The 17,569-nt window shown below is 38.5% G+C and overlaps 1 protein-coding gene across 2 annotated transcripts in view; it reads right to left on the reverse strand.

The window, feature by feature from the left end:
* Nucleotides 1-17,569, reverse strand: part of bltp3a (bridge-like lipid transfer protein family member 3A) — a 102,099-nt gene that overhangs the window by 48,932 nt on the left and 35,598 nt on the right. For both annotated transcript variants that reach the window (XM_052034537.1, XM_052034536.1), the window contains exons 3-6: nt 16,520-16,558; nt 15,782-15,873; nt 6,034-6,223; nt 3,619-3,756 (exon numbers count right to left, since the gene is read on the reverse strand). In XM_052034537.1, coding sequence (XP_051890497.1) covers nt 3,619-3,756; nt 6,034-6,223; nt 15,782-15,873; nt 16,520-16,558 — 459 coding nt within the window. The remainder of the gene's footprint in view (nt 1-3,618; nt 3,757-6,033; nt 6,224-15,781; nt 15,874-16,519; nt 16,559-17,569) is intronic.

Consider the following 17,569-nt stretch of genomic DNA (forward strand, 5'->3'; position numbering starts at 1 on the left):
GGCTACTCCTCCATCTCTCCCGAGAACATGTTTGAACAGTCCCTTCCCAAACAACATTACCTCCATTTTTATCCTCTGTCATAATACTCATTGAAAATCTCTTCCATTTTAACACGTTACGTAGCTTGCTGTCAAATTTTGTTTGAGAATGCTCCTGTGAAACTCCTTGGGCTCTTTTACTATTTTAAAATGTGCTAATTAAATGTTATTGTAGAACAATACCAAATAGCAAAGAAAAAAAGTACACTCAAAAAAGTCTTGCTCAAGATAGGGATTATATATCTCTTCACTCAAATAGTAATATCTAGCAACCAAGTAAAACAATGTCCTGGTTAACTACGACAAGATCAAATTACCATTTTCACAGTTAATTACAGAAAATCTATTCCATTTCATTTAGTTGTTCTTCCCAAAGTTCAACGTGTATATGTCTATGCAACCATTTTTTCTCACTTTTGTTGGAATTCTGCTTCATAAGAAGGTGAGACAAAAATGCACACAACTAATTGGGCTCAACTGCTGATCAACGATGATAAACTACCGATTTCATCAACATATAGTAATTTTGATGCAGAGTCCAAGAAAGACTGCAAAACATTACAATGAAGTCTAGCATATAAACAGTGGACCAAGTCTTTGGTTGTTTCCAACCCCACCCCCACCCTGCTAGAATAACTGCTTTGAATCAGGATCAGTTTTAAATATTATTCAAATTTGTCCCTTCACTTGTATTATTATTTCAAAATTTTTGAATATGTCAAGCAATTATATTACTACGTTAGAATCTGGTGACATTCTATATCTATAAAATGAACAGTGATTTTCACCATTCAAGCCTGGTCTCAAATGGAACCCAGCCTGAAGGACAGGAAATTGTGATATTCGTTATTTCACACATTAGGTGGAGGGACACAAACAGTAGCTGAGGGGCATACTTGTTAAACTTCAGGTAAATCAACTCTAACTTACCAATTTATATTCTCTACAACTATAAAAAGATTCTTATCCTGTGATGGTGTACCAGGATATTGACTTTGTCGTTCCCTGGATAATGGAACTTGAAGAGCCAGAGGGCTCAAGCTCTGACCTCACCAAAGCCTTTGACTCCATCATCTGGAAGGGGCCTGATAAACATTCTTCTCAAATTCAACCACCCACAGAAGTTTGTCTCCATCTTACATCTATTTCATGATGCCATATAAGTCAGGACTCTAACCAACACATCTACAACAGAGCTAATCGCAATTGAAGAATGGTATTATTGTCCCAGGAACTCCTTGCATCCTTCTTAGCACAATGCTGTGCCTCACTGTTACGAACCAGCAACAAAAGAAACACACTGAGTCATGATTCAGTGTCAGAAACTATTTTATTAATCACTACTTATGATAATACGAAAAATAAAAGTAAAAATGTTAGAATTAAAAATGTTAAACCTTGAACATTAACCCCAAAAACTAAACTCTTCGTGTGTGTGTGTGGCAAAGTCCCAAACTCCAAGTCCAGGAATGGTTCTTAAAGTTCAGTTCCGCAAGCCATAAGGTGAAACATGAGTAAAGGCTTCTTCAACAACCACCGTTGTCTGAAGATAAGATGTAGATGTAGAGAAACAGAGAGAGAGTAATTACGAAGTCCAAATATTCCACGATGGAACCCAAACAACACCTCAGTGTTGACTCGGTAGTGACTTCCTCACCCCGAAAAGCATCCAAATCGTGGTTGTCCACACAAATACCTGTTTCCTTCTACAGGTCAGCAACAAAGTGAACTCCACCGGATTACTTCCAATTTCCAGCAATGGATTTCAAAGGCAGACACAGTTATTGTTTCTCATCCATTGATAGAGAAACTAGCAGCCAGGTGTCTCTATCCCTTTTTCTCTCTCTCTCCCTTCTTCTGACCTCTTCAACAATGTCATTACGTCCTTTATCTTCTATTGACATAAGCATGCCACACACACACACACAACTAACTTAAAGGGACTTTCACCGAGACCGTAACACTTGCTTTCAAAAAAACTTACCATATAAGTGAAGCTAATCTTTAGAACTAATGGGAACCCATTCAGGCTACATTGACTTAATTCCAGAATCAAGGTTACCCCAAACTCAGTAGAGGGGGAGCATATGCTCAAGTCTTCACATGCTTGGAGGGAGATTTGCAAACTATTGTTACCTTTTTTTTGAAGCATAGGAGAGGAATGGTCTTACACTCAACATTCACAAGACAAAGATTCTCTAACCACTCACTATACTGTACAACACTACCCACCAACAAAAAAGGTTCCCTATCTTTGAAACCACTTTCAGAAAAGATGAAAATCTATGATGAAATTCACCATTGCCTTCAATGTACTTGCACAGCTTGTGTGTGACTGATGGAAAGTAAGTATGAAGAACAAAACCTCAAGCCTGGCACAAAACTCATGGTATGTCAGTCCTTGCCCTCTTACATTCTTCTAATAGCAGGCACCCCACGGTACTAGAAAAAAGAACACCACTGTTACTACCTCGGATAAAATCTTCCAAACCCACTCGAAGGAAATGTGAACTAAAATGTCAGTGTTATCTCCAAGGCCAACATCCCCAGAATTGTGTTCCTAATTAGGCTTAATTGGATCTGTTGGGCAGGCCACATCATTCACATTCTTGACACCAGACTCTCAAAACAGAGCTCAGAACTAAGTCTCTTCCCTTGTCAGAGACCATCAATCAGACAGGAAAAGACTGAAGACTGTGCTCAAAGCTTCGTTAAAGAAAGGCAAGAAATACCTAGCTCATGACAACTCAAAGTGGCAAAGGAATGTTTGGAATGGTATTGAAAAGAGTCCATGCATCTGGAACAAAAGCCGGCATAAAGTGCACCGCCTCCCTAACAACCAACCCGTCAGGTACCTGTACTCCAGCTGTGGATAAGGCTGTGGTTCCTTCATTGGCCTCATCAGTAATCTGAGAAACCACTGAACTGAAGTGAAAGTTATCATTGAGCAACAGCCCCATCATGAGCTAGGCAGATATACACTTTTGTTATTTGGTGATGTTTTAATATTTAATTAGCACCTGTTAACATAATAGAACAGTCCATGGTATTCTGATGTAAAAGCAACCCATACATAGAAACAGAAAACCTACAGCACGATACAGGCCCTTTGGCCCACAAAGCTGTGCTGAACAGGTCCCTTAGAAATTACTAGGCTTACCCATAGCCCTCTATTTTTCTGAGCTCTATGTCCCTATCCAAAAGTCTCTTAAAAGACCCTATTGTATCCGCCTCCACCACCATTGCCGGCAGCCCATTCCACGCACTCTCCTCTGAGTAAAAAACTTACCACCGACATCTCCTCTGTACCTACTCCCCAGCACCTTAAACCTGTGACCTCCTGTGGCAACAATTACATCACGAACCACCATGCTCAAATTGATTGCTTTGCCAAAGAGGAACTTGACACAACATGCCTACTACTTCGCAAGCACCAGCACTGGGAAAACTTATGACAGCAATCAATGGCACTTTCTTTTGACCTGTCTATCACCAGGCATAATTCAGTGCAATACCTTCATCAGTAACTGATGACGACATGTTTGAATGACATCTCAGTGAAAGCTGGTCAGTACATACCCTTCTCTTAAGTACAAGTCTGATTTTTGATTGATTGGTGATGAGTCTTAGCGGTGTGCTGATAATGCTCTGATCACCTGGGATGGCATCAGCTTCAATACGAAGTGTTTGCCAGTTTATTTCTTTAAAAGTCAAAACCTGTTAAACACATTACAAAATTCAAATTAGAATGTTCTAATTCTAAAAAGAAAGGATGAGTCACTAAAATTACATTCAGTCCTTGTCCTCCACTGATTTGCTATCCACAGATTGGCAGAGTCATAAGACAGGGCCCAGATCTTTTCAGAAGCTTTGAGTTGCAGCAAAAAATTTTAAATGCCTTCAAAAAAAAAAGCAGGAACGTGAACAGATGTAAACTTTACTTTTTTTGATGGTTATCAATTAACCCTAAAGATGGCTTTGGTGGACAGCCAACGTGATCAGTTCACAGACCACCTGCATCCTGTGGATCCCTGGAAATTGCATTTCCAATAGAGAACTGTCCTTGTTTGCACAGCTGTACCAGTCAATTTCAAAACTGATCAGTGCTTACAAATCTCAAGACATTTAACACACTCATATTTGGGAGGTGTACAGGTACATAGCAGATAGCCTTGGTGGTATTCATAAAGGCACAGATCTAGGAATTCTGGCATTCCTAAATCTGTGCCCTTACTTCACAAAACAGCTGTTTTTTCTGACCAGAGCCATCATGAGCAAAGCAATTCACATTCAACATTAAAATAAAATGATCCCAAATAAGTGGAAAGCTATTTTGCAAAACTTTATTAAAACAGAAAGCAGACAATAGCTTAAAACTTAACATCATTCTAACATGCTGCAAATATAAAAAATTGACTTCAGATAGTCTTTTATTTTTAGAATGTAGAAGTGAAGTATTTGTTACCAAAGATGCGGTTTGAAATGAACACCAGATAAAAGTGGAACATAAATTGGGCCATTCAAGAAATGTTATCCAGTATATGACTAAACAATCTGTCCATTATATTCATCACTATCAACAACTTGTCTCAGCTACCATCTTGTGTGAAGTCTTAATGAACTTACAAGAATTTCTTTTCCTTTTTAAAAACGTTACACATGAAATGTTTCCTTTAAGAATTCACTCTAAAGCAGACTAGAACACTTCATTAACCCAAAGCTGTAAGTGCACCCATGCAAGCAACATGGTTGAATTGTCAGTAATATTGGTGCTGAAGGAGAGGGTGCACACTGAATTAACAAAATAGTTTTTCCAGCTATATGCTGTCGTGTTTTTCTAAGACAATTTTCATTTCCTCATTTCCACTCATAAGACTGAGCAAGTACATCAAATCATGTCAATTGTGTGACAAAACAACACACAGCTTGCTGATAAGCTTCCTGTGATGCACTGAGCTGACTCTGAACTGTGAGTATGATTATTCTTTTGCCAATAAATTCTCACACCACTGGCGAATGAGGTTTAAAGTTGATAGGGTGGAAGTAGGTACTTGTCTTGCACCATGACCAGATTTCTGACCAGTTGATTAATGATCAAGTTAGGTCTCTCAACCAAAAACTGCAGGGGATGTGCATAATTTCTTTTAATAAATCTCCTGAACTTCAATAAAAGGCTACTTCCGTGAGAATGCTTTAAGTTAAAAATTGCAATTTTTTAAAAATAAATTGCTCAATATACAAGCACAACAGATTGGCTGCATTTGCTTCTATTCTTTGCTGTTATGAAAGACAGAACATTCAGCATGTCATCACAAGCTACAGAAGTTCAATCATCGCCCCACACTGTATGACCAAGAGACAACTTGCCACCTAGTTTCTCATTGGCATTTCTGCCCAGTGGTGAAGAGGGAATAAAGGAGGTGATAGCAGGAAGAGTAGGGCCAAGGTAGATATACCTTTAATTGTCTCACACCATTGGAGGGAAGTGGAGGGAGACTGGAATTTGACTGGGTTGGTAGTTGAAGGGCTTGAGAGGGTGGAGTGGATGTCGACCAATCCCAATCCCAAACCCAGTCATCTTGCAACATGCCCCCAAACTTACCCAACCAAACTTTAATTATTATTGCCAGTGCTAGGAGAAAGAAAATTTATTGGACAAGATCATAACATTTAAAGTCCACAGTCAGCTCAATCCATCGGAACACAACCCTGCATATTGACAGGATCTCCGGTACCACAAAATAGTCACATAGGCAAAGCAAAAACACACCTTGCAATTAAAAATGACACATATTCCACTTTATCAATTCAGTAAGGAGTACAACATACCTATCATTAGATCCCCATGAGGCTAATCACTGAACTGCCTCAGTGGAAGATATAGATTTAATTTTATAATGATCAACTCATTCAGCATCATGTGTCAGTTCAAACCATTTCCACTATTTATTATGAGTGTGAAGTTAGCAGCTGGAAAAAGTATTGACTCCATACCTCCCCTCGCTCTGGATCTGTAATCCTCGTGAATCGTAGATCACTCTGCTGCCACTTGGGATTTACACTATAACCTTGTAGCTGCCACAGCTCGAAGGAAGTGTTGAATGCTTTTGCTTCAATTTTAACAACAATGGAATTTACTACGATAGACATTCCCTCCACAACCTTTTCAGCAAAGCCATATTCACTGTAGAGACAAACAATATTTTGTGATCATGAAATTGAACATTGCTATTTAAAGAACTCAATAAATTTTAAAACAAAGAAGTAATTATAATCAGACAATACATTGCAGCTTGACTCCAAAATAAAACCACGATGTTCACCAAGAAATGCAGTTAAAGTGGAACCTCCAAATTTAATAGCACAGTGAGTGAAATGGTTTGATTTAGGTTAACAAATCTCCAGAAGTGACCTTGAACTTTACAAAAAAAAACACAAATCAATAAGGTATATCCAAATAAAACTTTACTGGCAAGGCCAGCATCTCTCACCCACCTTTAACTGCCCTCAAACAGGTGGTGAGTCACCTTCTTGAACTGCTGCAATGCTTGTGGCAAAAGTCCTTCCACAACTTCAGATTTTTTCCCAACAATTCACCCACTGAAATCTCTCTCAAACAATGGCATTCATCAGCAGTGTCCTAGTTCTCTGGCACAGAGCTCTGCCATTTCCTCCTTCGTTTCTTTTAAGAGCTTGTGACTCAATTTACCTGGGCCTGGCAACGTATTCATTTTTAATGATAAAACCCCTTGATGTGTCCCATTTATGCTTAGTTTCCAATACGACATTTTTCCTCCTCTTACAACATGCATCCTCACTCCACTCAACTTCCATGAAAACAATGCAAAGTATTCATTCAGAACTTTACTCTTCTTCACTAGGGTTTCCAAGACTTTTCTTTCCCTTGCATTTCACATATTTATAGAATGTCTTAGCATTTTGTTTGATTTTACCTGCCAATATTTTCTGTGCATATTCACTATCATCCTAATTTGCTTTTTAATTTCTTTACTGCACTTCAGGAAATGGGCAGGCACACTAGTGTAGCAGTTAGCGTAATGCTATTAAAACACCAGCGACCCGGGTTCAATTCCGGCCACCGTCTCTGAAGAGTTTGTACGTTCTCCCCGTGTCTGCATAGGTTTCCTCCGGGTGTTCCAGTTTCCTCCCAGATTCCAAAGACATATGGGTTAGGAAGTTGTGGGCGTGCTATGTTGGTGCCGGAACTGCGGCAACACATGCGGATGCCCCCAGAACACGCTATGCTAAAGATGCATTTCACTGTGTGTTTCGATGTACATATGACTAATAAAGAAATCTTATCTTATAAATATGAAACAAAGAGTTGTCAGTGACAGAGAGTGATACATGGGCATACCACTTCTTATCCCATAAGTGGGAAAAGAAATAGCTGAATTAACTGAAGTTGTCAAAACCAGTACAAGCTCAAGGCTGTGACATGCCTAACTGAAAAGAGCTCTTCTGAGATAAATATTCCTCAAGTTTACACCAAGCTTCATTCCTTTTATTGCCTGGTTTTACATTAAACTTCAGTCACTGTAAAATGGGTACAATACAGGCAAATACAGGTTGTCACGAAATAACAGTGAGTATAATCAGTACAGATTTCTTGCTGGCACCAAATGCAATTGTGCAAAGCTAATTTTAAAAGAGTAGGTGCAGGTATGTTGCACAGCATGATTCTGAATTACCATCCCTGCCTCGGCCTCCCCGCTAAATTTTACTTTTGTTAGAGATCAGCATCTGCACGCAAACTTAAAGGACTTGCAGGTAAATTTGATATGTTTAAGTACTGTAATTATTGAGCTGGATAGGGCAGTAATGAGTCCCTGTTTCAACATGTGGGAGTAGGAGATGTGTGAACAACCAGTTAAGATAATAATTTGTGGCCTAATTTGTACTGAATGGGCTGAGCTGTTGCCCAGGCAGTGTCCCCTCATGCAAGAGCAGACATACACAGACTGAGGACTGGTGCACTTCCAAACAAGTGTCAGATTTCAAGAATGATAAAATGGCAAATCAAATGTTACATTTTCTTTTTCCTCTTAATTTGTATTTTATAAAACATGCATATTTACAGGAGACAGTTTATCCTCTCTCTCTCTCACACACACACCTACCTTTATTGCTGAAATACAACCCAACATATAGGAGGTATTTCTTCCACAGCTTTATATTCTAGCTTACTGACAGGAGAACCAGTTATCCACAAAGAATTCAGAGAAGGGAATTCTTCCATTGGCTGGGGCCACTCCAATTACATTCAATTTCTTTCCTAACTAACTTATGACGAGTGACACAAACGATGAAGTTCAAATAGTTTCAAGAAAATGTCAAAAGCAGTTGCAGTTACCACTCAAATGGTAAAAATAGCATTTCTGTGATCTAACAGCACGTCCTTCAAAACAACATTCACAGTCTGAATCCACGTTTTTTTATCTGCTTTCTTATAACAAAGTTCATCAATACATTTAAATAGTTTGAGAATTTGCATGAATAGTTATAAATGTTTAATTCTAAAGCATATAATCATCTTGACATTTGAATGACAATCATTTTTCCCTTTGATCGTGTGATTTCCTCCATAAATAGTGTGACTTTCAATTCACAAACCATGAACTAACTAAAGATCAGGTATCAGAGTAATTGTAGGTTGCAATATTTTGTTGAAACATTGAAGTCTTAGCTAGGTGATTACTTCAAATGATTGCCTTGTGAAAATTGGATGTCACAACTATTAGGTTCATAAAAAGGAAGGCAACACGTGGCAATATTTTTTTTAAAAATGTAGGCCACTGGGGAAGATCCAAATGTCAGATTTGGAGCCCTTAGTTTCTGTAGGGGAAGAACGTAGTCAAATAATAACATTATCTTTAACTAATCAATCACATTGAAAATACGAATGCTAATAAATTTTCCAGAGAGGGAAAGAAATCTTAGCTATGCCATGTTTAAATATATAATGGTGATATATTTCTGCAGCACAGTAACAGGCCCTTTGGCCCACTACATGCATGTCAACCACCAAGTACCTATCTACTCTAATCCATTTACTACCACTTGCAGCTGACTCAGCTTTGATGATTCAAGTGCTCATCCAGATACTTCTTAAATGTTGCAGGAGTGCTTGCCTCCATCTTCTCACCCTGTGCATTCCAGATTGAAACCACCCTCTAGGTGAAAAACTTCCTCAGATCCCTACTCGATATCCAAATCCTTACCTTCAGCCTAAACCCGCTAGCCTTAAACACCTCTGCCATGGGGAAAAATTTCATTCTCTCTACTATCAACCTCTCAGTTTTGTTTTTTTAAAACACACTTCAATCAGGACCCCTCTCAGTCTCTTCTACTCCAGGGTAAACAAACCCAGCCTATCCAGTCTTTCCTCATAATTGAAATATTCCAATCCAGCAAAATCCTGGTGAATCATCTCTGCACCCCCTCTTCAGTGCAATCACGTCCTTCCTATATTGTAGAGAACAGAACTGCTCACAATATTCAAGCTGTGTGCTAACTAAAGTTTTATAAAATTTGTACCAAGAAGTCCTAGATTTTACTTGTCTTCATTAGCCAGGGAATACAGTACAAGAGTCGGTGTTTTGGTGCAACTTTGTAAAACTTTGGTTAGGCCACAGCTGGAATATTCTACCAGCTAATGAAGGCAAGCGTCCCTATGCATGCTTTACCACCCTAACTGTACTGCCATCTTCAGGGATCATAGGCCTTCAGGAGCAGGAACAAAAAGGAGCAATCAGATCCATTTATCACTTCACTTAGTTACACAAATAAGCTGTGTTTCTTGTGCAACTATGACATCATAACTGGGGTACATTTTTGTTCCTTACTTCAGACCCAAGCCAGTTTAGCAATATTCACATTGGTATCAATATCACAAATAGAAATCAGTTTATGTCAAGTTATTTTGCCACTTTTTTATTATTCTATCAAGCCAATTAGTTTACCTCTGAGTACCAAGTACATGCATGGGTGCAGTGAGATCAAACTACAGAGAGCAGCTACAAAACAAGATCAGTTAGTATGCCATAAAAATTTCAGATCAAGTCCATTGCAGTTTTAAATAAAACATTGGTATGCCAACACTCCCTTTCTTAACAATATGAAACTACAAGATCTTTAATCATATGCAAATACGGAACAGCATACATTTGACAGGGTGCAAATTTTTCTTCAACAACCACACCCAATCTGCTGAATAACTCAGAGCACATCGACCTAGATTTTCCAGGGAGATGCTAGCAGTTGCGTACCAGCAACCCCCAGAATAAAAGAAAATTATCCAGTTTCAAAATAAAAATCCAACAAATCATCTGGCACTGAATGTGGCATAAAATTCAGACAGCAAAATCACTTGTAACCTGGTCAATTTTGCAAAGTCCTTCTCATGAGCATCTGGAGACTGGTGTTTAATTTGAGACAGTGGCCACACAGTTGAGTCCAGCAGAAATCTGAGAGAATAATCACGGAATCATACTTCACCAACAATATGCCAGAGTCCTCCATCAAAATCACTGGGTCCATCCTCTCCCACTGTTAGGAGAGATCTAGCCAAGGTGGCAGTTCAGGGTTATACAAAAGAATGGAGTGGCCCTGGGAATCTTCAGTAGGAACTCCAGATTCCATGAAGTCACATGGCATCAGGTCACAAATGTGAAAGGAAATCACGCCTTGATTTTGACCCATAGTCCTCCCTCAGCAGATGAAACCATCCTCCATGTTGAGCAACACTTGGAAGATGCACTGAGAGTGGAAAAGGCAGAAAATGTACGCTGGATAGAATACTCTAAATGCCCATTTACATGAGTGGCTTGGTAGAGCCATCACTGATTATAACCTGAAGACAGTTATCAGAGGAAGTCTGCAGCAGGAGGTGAATTAAGCAACACGATGAACAAATCTATTTAACCTCATCTTCTCCTTCAGCATTTGGAGGTAATCTGAGAGCAAAGTCTTAAACTGTTAAGTACCATCTATAATTATCTTTAAAGTATGCCAACTTCAAGTAACGCACGATTGTGTAATACAGTATGTAGGATGAAGTTATTGTATCACTCACGCCTCGTTTACAAACAAATCAAACACATGAAAAATTGTATCACATGATGAGTAATCACAGTTCAGTCTGATAACTAACTCTCTCAAATGCTATAATTTCTTAACTAGAATGCCAGAGTTCCAGAGTTATTCCTTGATCAGATGAGTGTATGACATCCAAAGCCAACTCATAACTGAATCAAACTTGTACCATCTCACTAATATCCAAGTGGTTCATCCACCTTGGCACCAACTTTGTGTTGTTTGAACTGCTTCTCTTTGTCTCTTACTAATAAGTTGTCGGGGTGCAAATTATGATTTTGCTTTGCTTCAACTGCTGCCTCTCCACACTCTGTTACAAGCTACGCTATGTTGAACTTATGTTCAAGGACTGAAATGCAGGAGCAGCTCTGCTGGGACAAAACCTCCGGTAGAATGTGGTGACATATACTTGAAAAAGTTAGTTAAACATGGATCACCTTGGAAAAACTTCTCTTCAAGGCTTTCTTAAGTATATGTATAGACCCTTGAGCTGTACTGACAGAAAGCTGGATTGCATCTCATAAAGCTTCCAAACAAATATGACAAGAATGTACGTTTGTTATCCAACACCAGCTCTTCAGGTCTATCTCAAGTTATAAAAATCAAATATTAAACCATCGGCTGTGCATATGATTCCACATTCTTAATTTTAACCCATTTAGAATGATGGTCAATAAGTAGAAAGTTTTTGCTATCTTTCTGACAAAAGCAAACATTTAATTGACTCCACACCTTCATTAATAACTGGCTAAGCTTCTGGCAACAGCCTTAATGTCTGTGATATCAGTACATTTTAAGTGCTATTTATCTCTGCCTTGATCACGGCACAATTTAAATCTTCTGCTGTAAAATGGTTACATATCCTCTTTACATTTCTTATCTGAATTGATCCAGCAAGTGGAGCAAATCAAATTCTTTGGATGGCAATGGGGATCTCAGAAGGAAACTGAAACGGATTATCCAATCACTTCTAGCTAAACATGGTTGTGAATGCTGCAGCCTTGTCTAGAGAAGCCCCACCCAATACGATGAAATGAATGACAGTGCAAGAAACAGGAAAGGCTTTGGGACCAGAAAACATTGCAGCTATAGCATTGAAGACTTGTTCTCAAAAACCAGTGTGACACAAATCAAGCTGTTCCAGCACTGTGCATCACTGGTAGTTACTGAACAATGTGGTAAATTGTCCAGGTACTTCATGTCCATAAAACAGAGAACAAATCAATCCTGCTAATTACCACCTAAGCTACTGTCAAAGTGATGGGCAGTGTCATCAACAGTGCAATCAAACAGCATATACTCATACAAGTCCAGGACCAATCAGCTTCAGACGGTGAATTCTAGAGGCGAGGCTTCTGACATTAAGACAGAGTGTGATCATAGGAAACTAAAAAAAGACTGAAGTTGATGGAAATTGTGAAGAAAAACATTCCAATGGTGTGAGTCATACTGCATGCAGAAGGAAGATAGCTGTGATAGCTGGAGATCAATTATGCCAGACTCAAGACATTACTACAGATATCCCTCAAGGCATTGTCATGTACTCTGCCTTCTTCAGCTGCTTCATCAATGGCCTTTTTTCCATCACGAGGTCAGAAGGGGGAATGCACAGGAGCCCACAGCTTCATCTAGCAGATGATTCAGGCCGAGGCTGATAATTGTTTCACTGAGAGGGTCGTGACTTAGAGGAATTATCCAGCTACGAGCAAACTATAGAGGCAAAGTCACAATTTATTCAAGGTAAAGCCCAAGAGACATTTGAACAACAAGGGGGTTGAGGAGTATGTGGAGACAGCAGACTAGTGGTGTTGAGGCAAAAAGTGGATTGGTCATGATCTTACTGAAAGGCAGAACAAGCTTGAGGGGTCAAATGACTATGTTTCTGATGTTCTTGTGTGATAATTAAAATTCATGACACCCAAGTGTCAAACTGTGACCATCTCCACTGAGAGCAAGTCTAAACACCTATCCTTAATATTGTAAAGCAGTAACCCATCACCAAGTTCGTGCAGGACAGGTTACCCACCAGTGACTAGAAACAACTACTCCATGCACATAAATATGGCAACACTAAGCAGCAGGTTACAGGCAGGGTACACCAAGGTGAGTGGCTCACCTTTTGACACCTCAAAGCCTTGCCATCATTTCCAAAGTCAGGGGTGCGATGGAATGCCCTGTACTTACTCTGACATTGCAATCCTCACACCTTACTGGCAGAGGACAAAGTTGTGGCAAATCCCTAGCCTTAACACAGAAGAAATCTGCCCTCTGCACCTGTGCCAGAGTAAATTACCATTCATTTGCATGCAAGAGAGCAAAGCAACTATTCAGTGACACCTTTTCTCTTTATATAAAAAAATGTTTAAATGACCTTGAGTATTGGTTCATATTTTTTTTATGAATGTTAGATTTAGTTTTGGCGTTTCAGAAATCAGAAAGTTTGACTTTTATGTACAGAAATATTCAAACATTGAGCAATCCAATACCAGAGGGCATGCATTTAAGGTAGGAGGGGGTAGGTTCAAAACAGACGCGAGAGGTAAGTTTTTTTTTACTGAGAGAGTGGTGAATGCCTGGAATACATTGCCTGATAGGGCGGTGGAGGCAAATTCATTGGGGGATTTTAAGAGGGGCTTGGATGGGCACATGAATGAGAGGGATATGGGCATTCTGTAGGTAGGAGGGAATAGCTATGTCAGCACAACATTGTGGGCCGAAGGGCCTGTCCTGTGCTGTACTGTTCTATGACAACTGGCTAATCAAGGGAGTGTGGTTTGGCCAGCAATCCAAGGTTCTTTCAATATATCCAGAGGCTAGTTTTGTTTTGCTCCCACCTGTAAAACCCACTCAACAGAAATTGTGCTTACAAGACATCACCATGAAGGATTGAGATAGAACCTTGCAGCAAGTTGACACTGGTGGAGCCACAAAATGCAAGTTTGTATGCTTAAGTGGTAAGCACAGCTAACTTGCTATTGGAAGGAAATGCTGATCCATAATTCTTAGTCTTGAGAACAAACATATGACAAGTTTAATTTACTCATTTTCCTTAATTGTTACATTAATCCCAATGTTAAACAGAAAATTGTGTTGCAAATTAAGTAGATCTTGCAATAACTGTTAAAAATCAAACCATGATTTCCAAAGATCAAAGGACATTATTTCTTATGTCTGAACATGCCAGTTCTGACTTTGACACATTTCCAACTCACTTGAGATTTCATCATGAATCATGACATACTAATCAGTGTGCATTCAGGGCATCACAGCCAACCCCAATTCTAACATGGGGTTAGGCATCATTGAAAACCAAACACTTAATTTCCCTACATAGGAGGTGCTATGGTCAAATGAAAAACATGCATTGTTATTTTGATTGATAACTACTGAGCACTCAAGGATTTAATCTGATCTGGCACTATCCCACCATAGAGTAATAATATAGATATTTAACAAGTTTCGTTTCCAATTTAAAAATTAGCAGCAAAACTTTCAGTTAGATAACCATGCTTTTCTTAGAGTTCATCTATAATTGTTATACATTGAACTCTTGAACTAAGTCAATAAAAACTCAACTCTTTAACTCTCATCATTCATTCAAGAGTCATCACTCTCCAATGTGCTTGCCAAATTACCAGAAAGGATTGCGGTAAGCCACTGCAACAAATGAGATAAAAAAAGCAGAATTTTGGGATTCCAGCCCAGTGACAATGAAGCAACAGTGATGAATTTCTAAATCATATTGTAGGAGAAGAGAATTTGCACACGTTGTTCCCATATGGCTCCTCTCTATCCTTTTAAACGGTAGTCACAAGTTCAGGAGGTACTGTTGAAGGAGCCTTGAATTCCTGCACACCATTTTGTAGACAGCAAACTTTGCAACAGTGATATTATGATAGTGGAGGGAATAAACATTCAAGATAGCAACTACAGTGCTCCAAGTAGGTTGCTTTGGGTTTCAAGTCTTGAAGCTGTGCTCTTCCAGGCAAAAGAATGTATTCCATCATGCTCCTGACTTTTGCTTTTTGGCAGAGGGAAGGCTTTGGGGAATCAATTGCTGAAACATACTCAGCCTCTGTTTTGTTCTATTAGCAACAATATGCAATTCATCCATAGCATTTCTGGTCAAGATGAGCAGATAACTTGGTTAACAAACAACAACAGTACTCAAGTATTTCTTCATCAAAGGTGCTATATTTTGACTGAAATGTTAATCAGTTTGTACTAGACAACGTCAGCACAATTCTAGTTGAAGGTCAAAGGCACTACTTGGATAAAAGATCACAACTAAATCATTTCAGTCAAGGTTTGAGATTAACTGACGATATATCTCATTGCTTTTGGCGAGGTCATTTTCTGCAGGTTGAATAAGTTTGAATAAAAATGCACAAGGTTTTAAACTTATCTTTAGCAGTAGGTGTCTGAGGTATGAAATGATGCAGTGTAAATGCAAAGCTGACTTCTCTAATTTAGAGTCACAGGCAAATATTGTGTACAAAATTGTTAAGCTCAGTATTTATACTAGTACAGTGTATCAGTTGTCCTTGCATTCAGTTAGGTTGCCATGCTACTTATTTTGTCTTACATTGATAAGGACCATCACACACATTCAATCGGACATACTGACCTTTGACCTGCTGTAATGGCAATTGGAGAGGGCCCATTTGGAGGACGAGGTTCTTCACAAGTCCTCATTGCCACCTCCACTTTATCAAGGAACTATAGAAAAAAAGGAGGAACATTTTTAAAAATGCTCAACTGCAAGTAAATGATAATTTCATCCCAAAGTCCTGAGAAAATTTCTGGAGCTACATCACAACTAATCTAGATTCTGTTTATACATACAGTACAACATTACTATTTTAGAGGAACAGAAACACCTGGTGCAGATACAATATGGTCCCTCCTTGCAACCAAGTGGATTCTTGTATAAATATTTCATCTTAGGAAGATTCACTTATTTGATATTAAATTTCAATTTTGCTGGATATTATCTGTATTTTTTTAAACTTTCTCAGGCATTACACTTGGCTATTATTCTTTTGTTACTTGCTGCCAGAAGAAAATAATTGGGTTGGGAAATTAAAGGTGCAGAACATTACCAAATAACACACTAATACCATATTAATTTTGATATTATTCCAAACCATGGGTAATAGTTTAAATCCTACTCTTAAAATTCAAGCAGTAGGAAGGTCGGGGTGTGCTGGGGATATCTTGATACGGAGAGAGAAAGCACAAAACTCAGTCCATTGTATAATTAAGAGCAAACTTAATAGATAAATTGTTAAGTAACACTGAACATTGTCAATTATGCGGTGCAGAGTTTAATTAAAGCTGGACGAAATGAGAAAGTTCACCTTACCAGACAAATGGGATGGGTCTTGAGCTTCGTCCATTGTATCTGAATTAAAGAACAATGCAGTTTGTTAAACAAATTACCAAGCGGGGCCTTCTGCCTGTTTTAGACTTCAAAATGAACACAGTTATATGATTCATTTTCCTGTTCATTTCAAAGTGATATTCTTCAGCAATTCCACAAGACAAAATTATACCCAGCCATGAAGCAGGATTGCAATAGCATGAATATTTATTTTAACTGGTGCAAATAAAATCTGATACGATTTACAAATCAATGATATAATTCAATTCTCTTCAAGTTTCAACTGTAAGTTCAAAACAGGCTACTTTAATGATGTTGCAAGTTAACTTTATGTGAAGCATATTAATATTTATCCCCTTGATCTATGTTTTAACATTTTAGACGCCACTATCATTTAGGAAGAATACATGTCAAAAAAAATAGATTGCATTTCCCACACTAATGTTATTACGGGATAACTTGTCAAAGGGCTTGTTTTTTTTGTCCATCTACACAAGCTTTCAAAGTTCCTTATAGGCTTCAATAAAATTAGATTTTAAAACTGGTCATTAGTATTTGCCATAAGAGGATTCTTTTCGATTTTACTATTGCACGTGTTTCAATCTAAAGTTCCAACAAATATTTCTGTTCTGAATAGCCTATGTTTAACAGCATCAAAAACTAAATGAAACACGAGCTGCACTAACTGCAGGAGGTAAGCACTTGCAGTGTCAATGAGAATCCAGGTGAAGCACTACATAATCAATTCTCCATCACCACTTTGCCAGAACAAGATCAACTTACAGCAGGCAGTCTACTTAACTTGGCCATTGCTCACAACTGTGATTGGCGTACAGCCCACAAAAGGTCCAGCCAATTTTAAGTCAGTTGAAACCACAATCAATTGGTGTTCAGATTATGTTCAATGGAGTAACGTTTGTCATTATGAAGTAGAATGGAATTAATAAGGATCTTTTTTTTTAAATAAAATAAAAATTACTACCACATCAAAAAAAATCTTGTAATGCTTTCTTAGAAATACACAACACTGTT

Source organism: Pristis pectinata, chromosome 20, assembly GCF_009764475.1.
Source record: "Pristis pectinata isolate sPriPec2 chromosome 20, sPriPec2.1.pri, whole genome shotgun sequence".
In the NCBI taxonomy this organism is placed as follows: Eukaryota; Metazoa; Chordata; class Chondrichthyes; order Rhinopristiformes; family Pristidae; genus Pristis; species Pristis pectinata.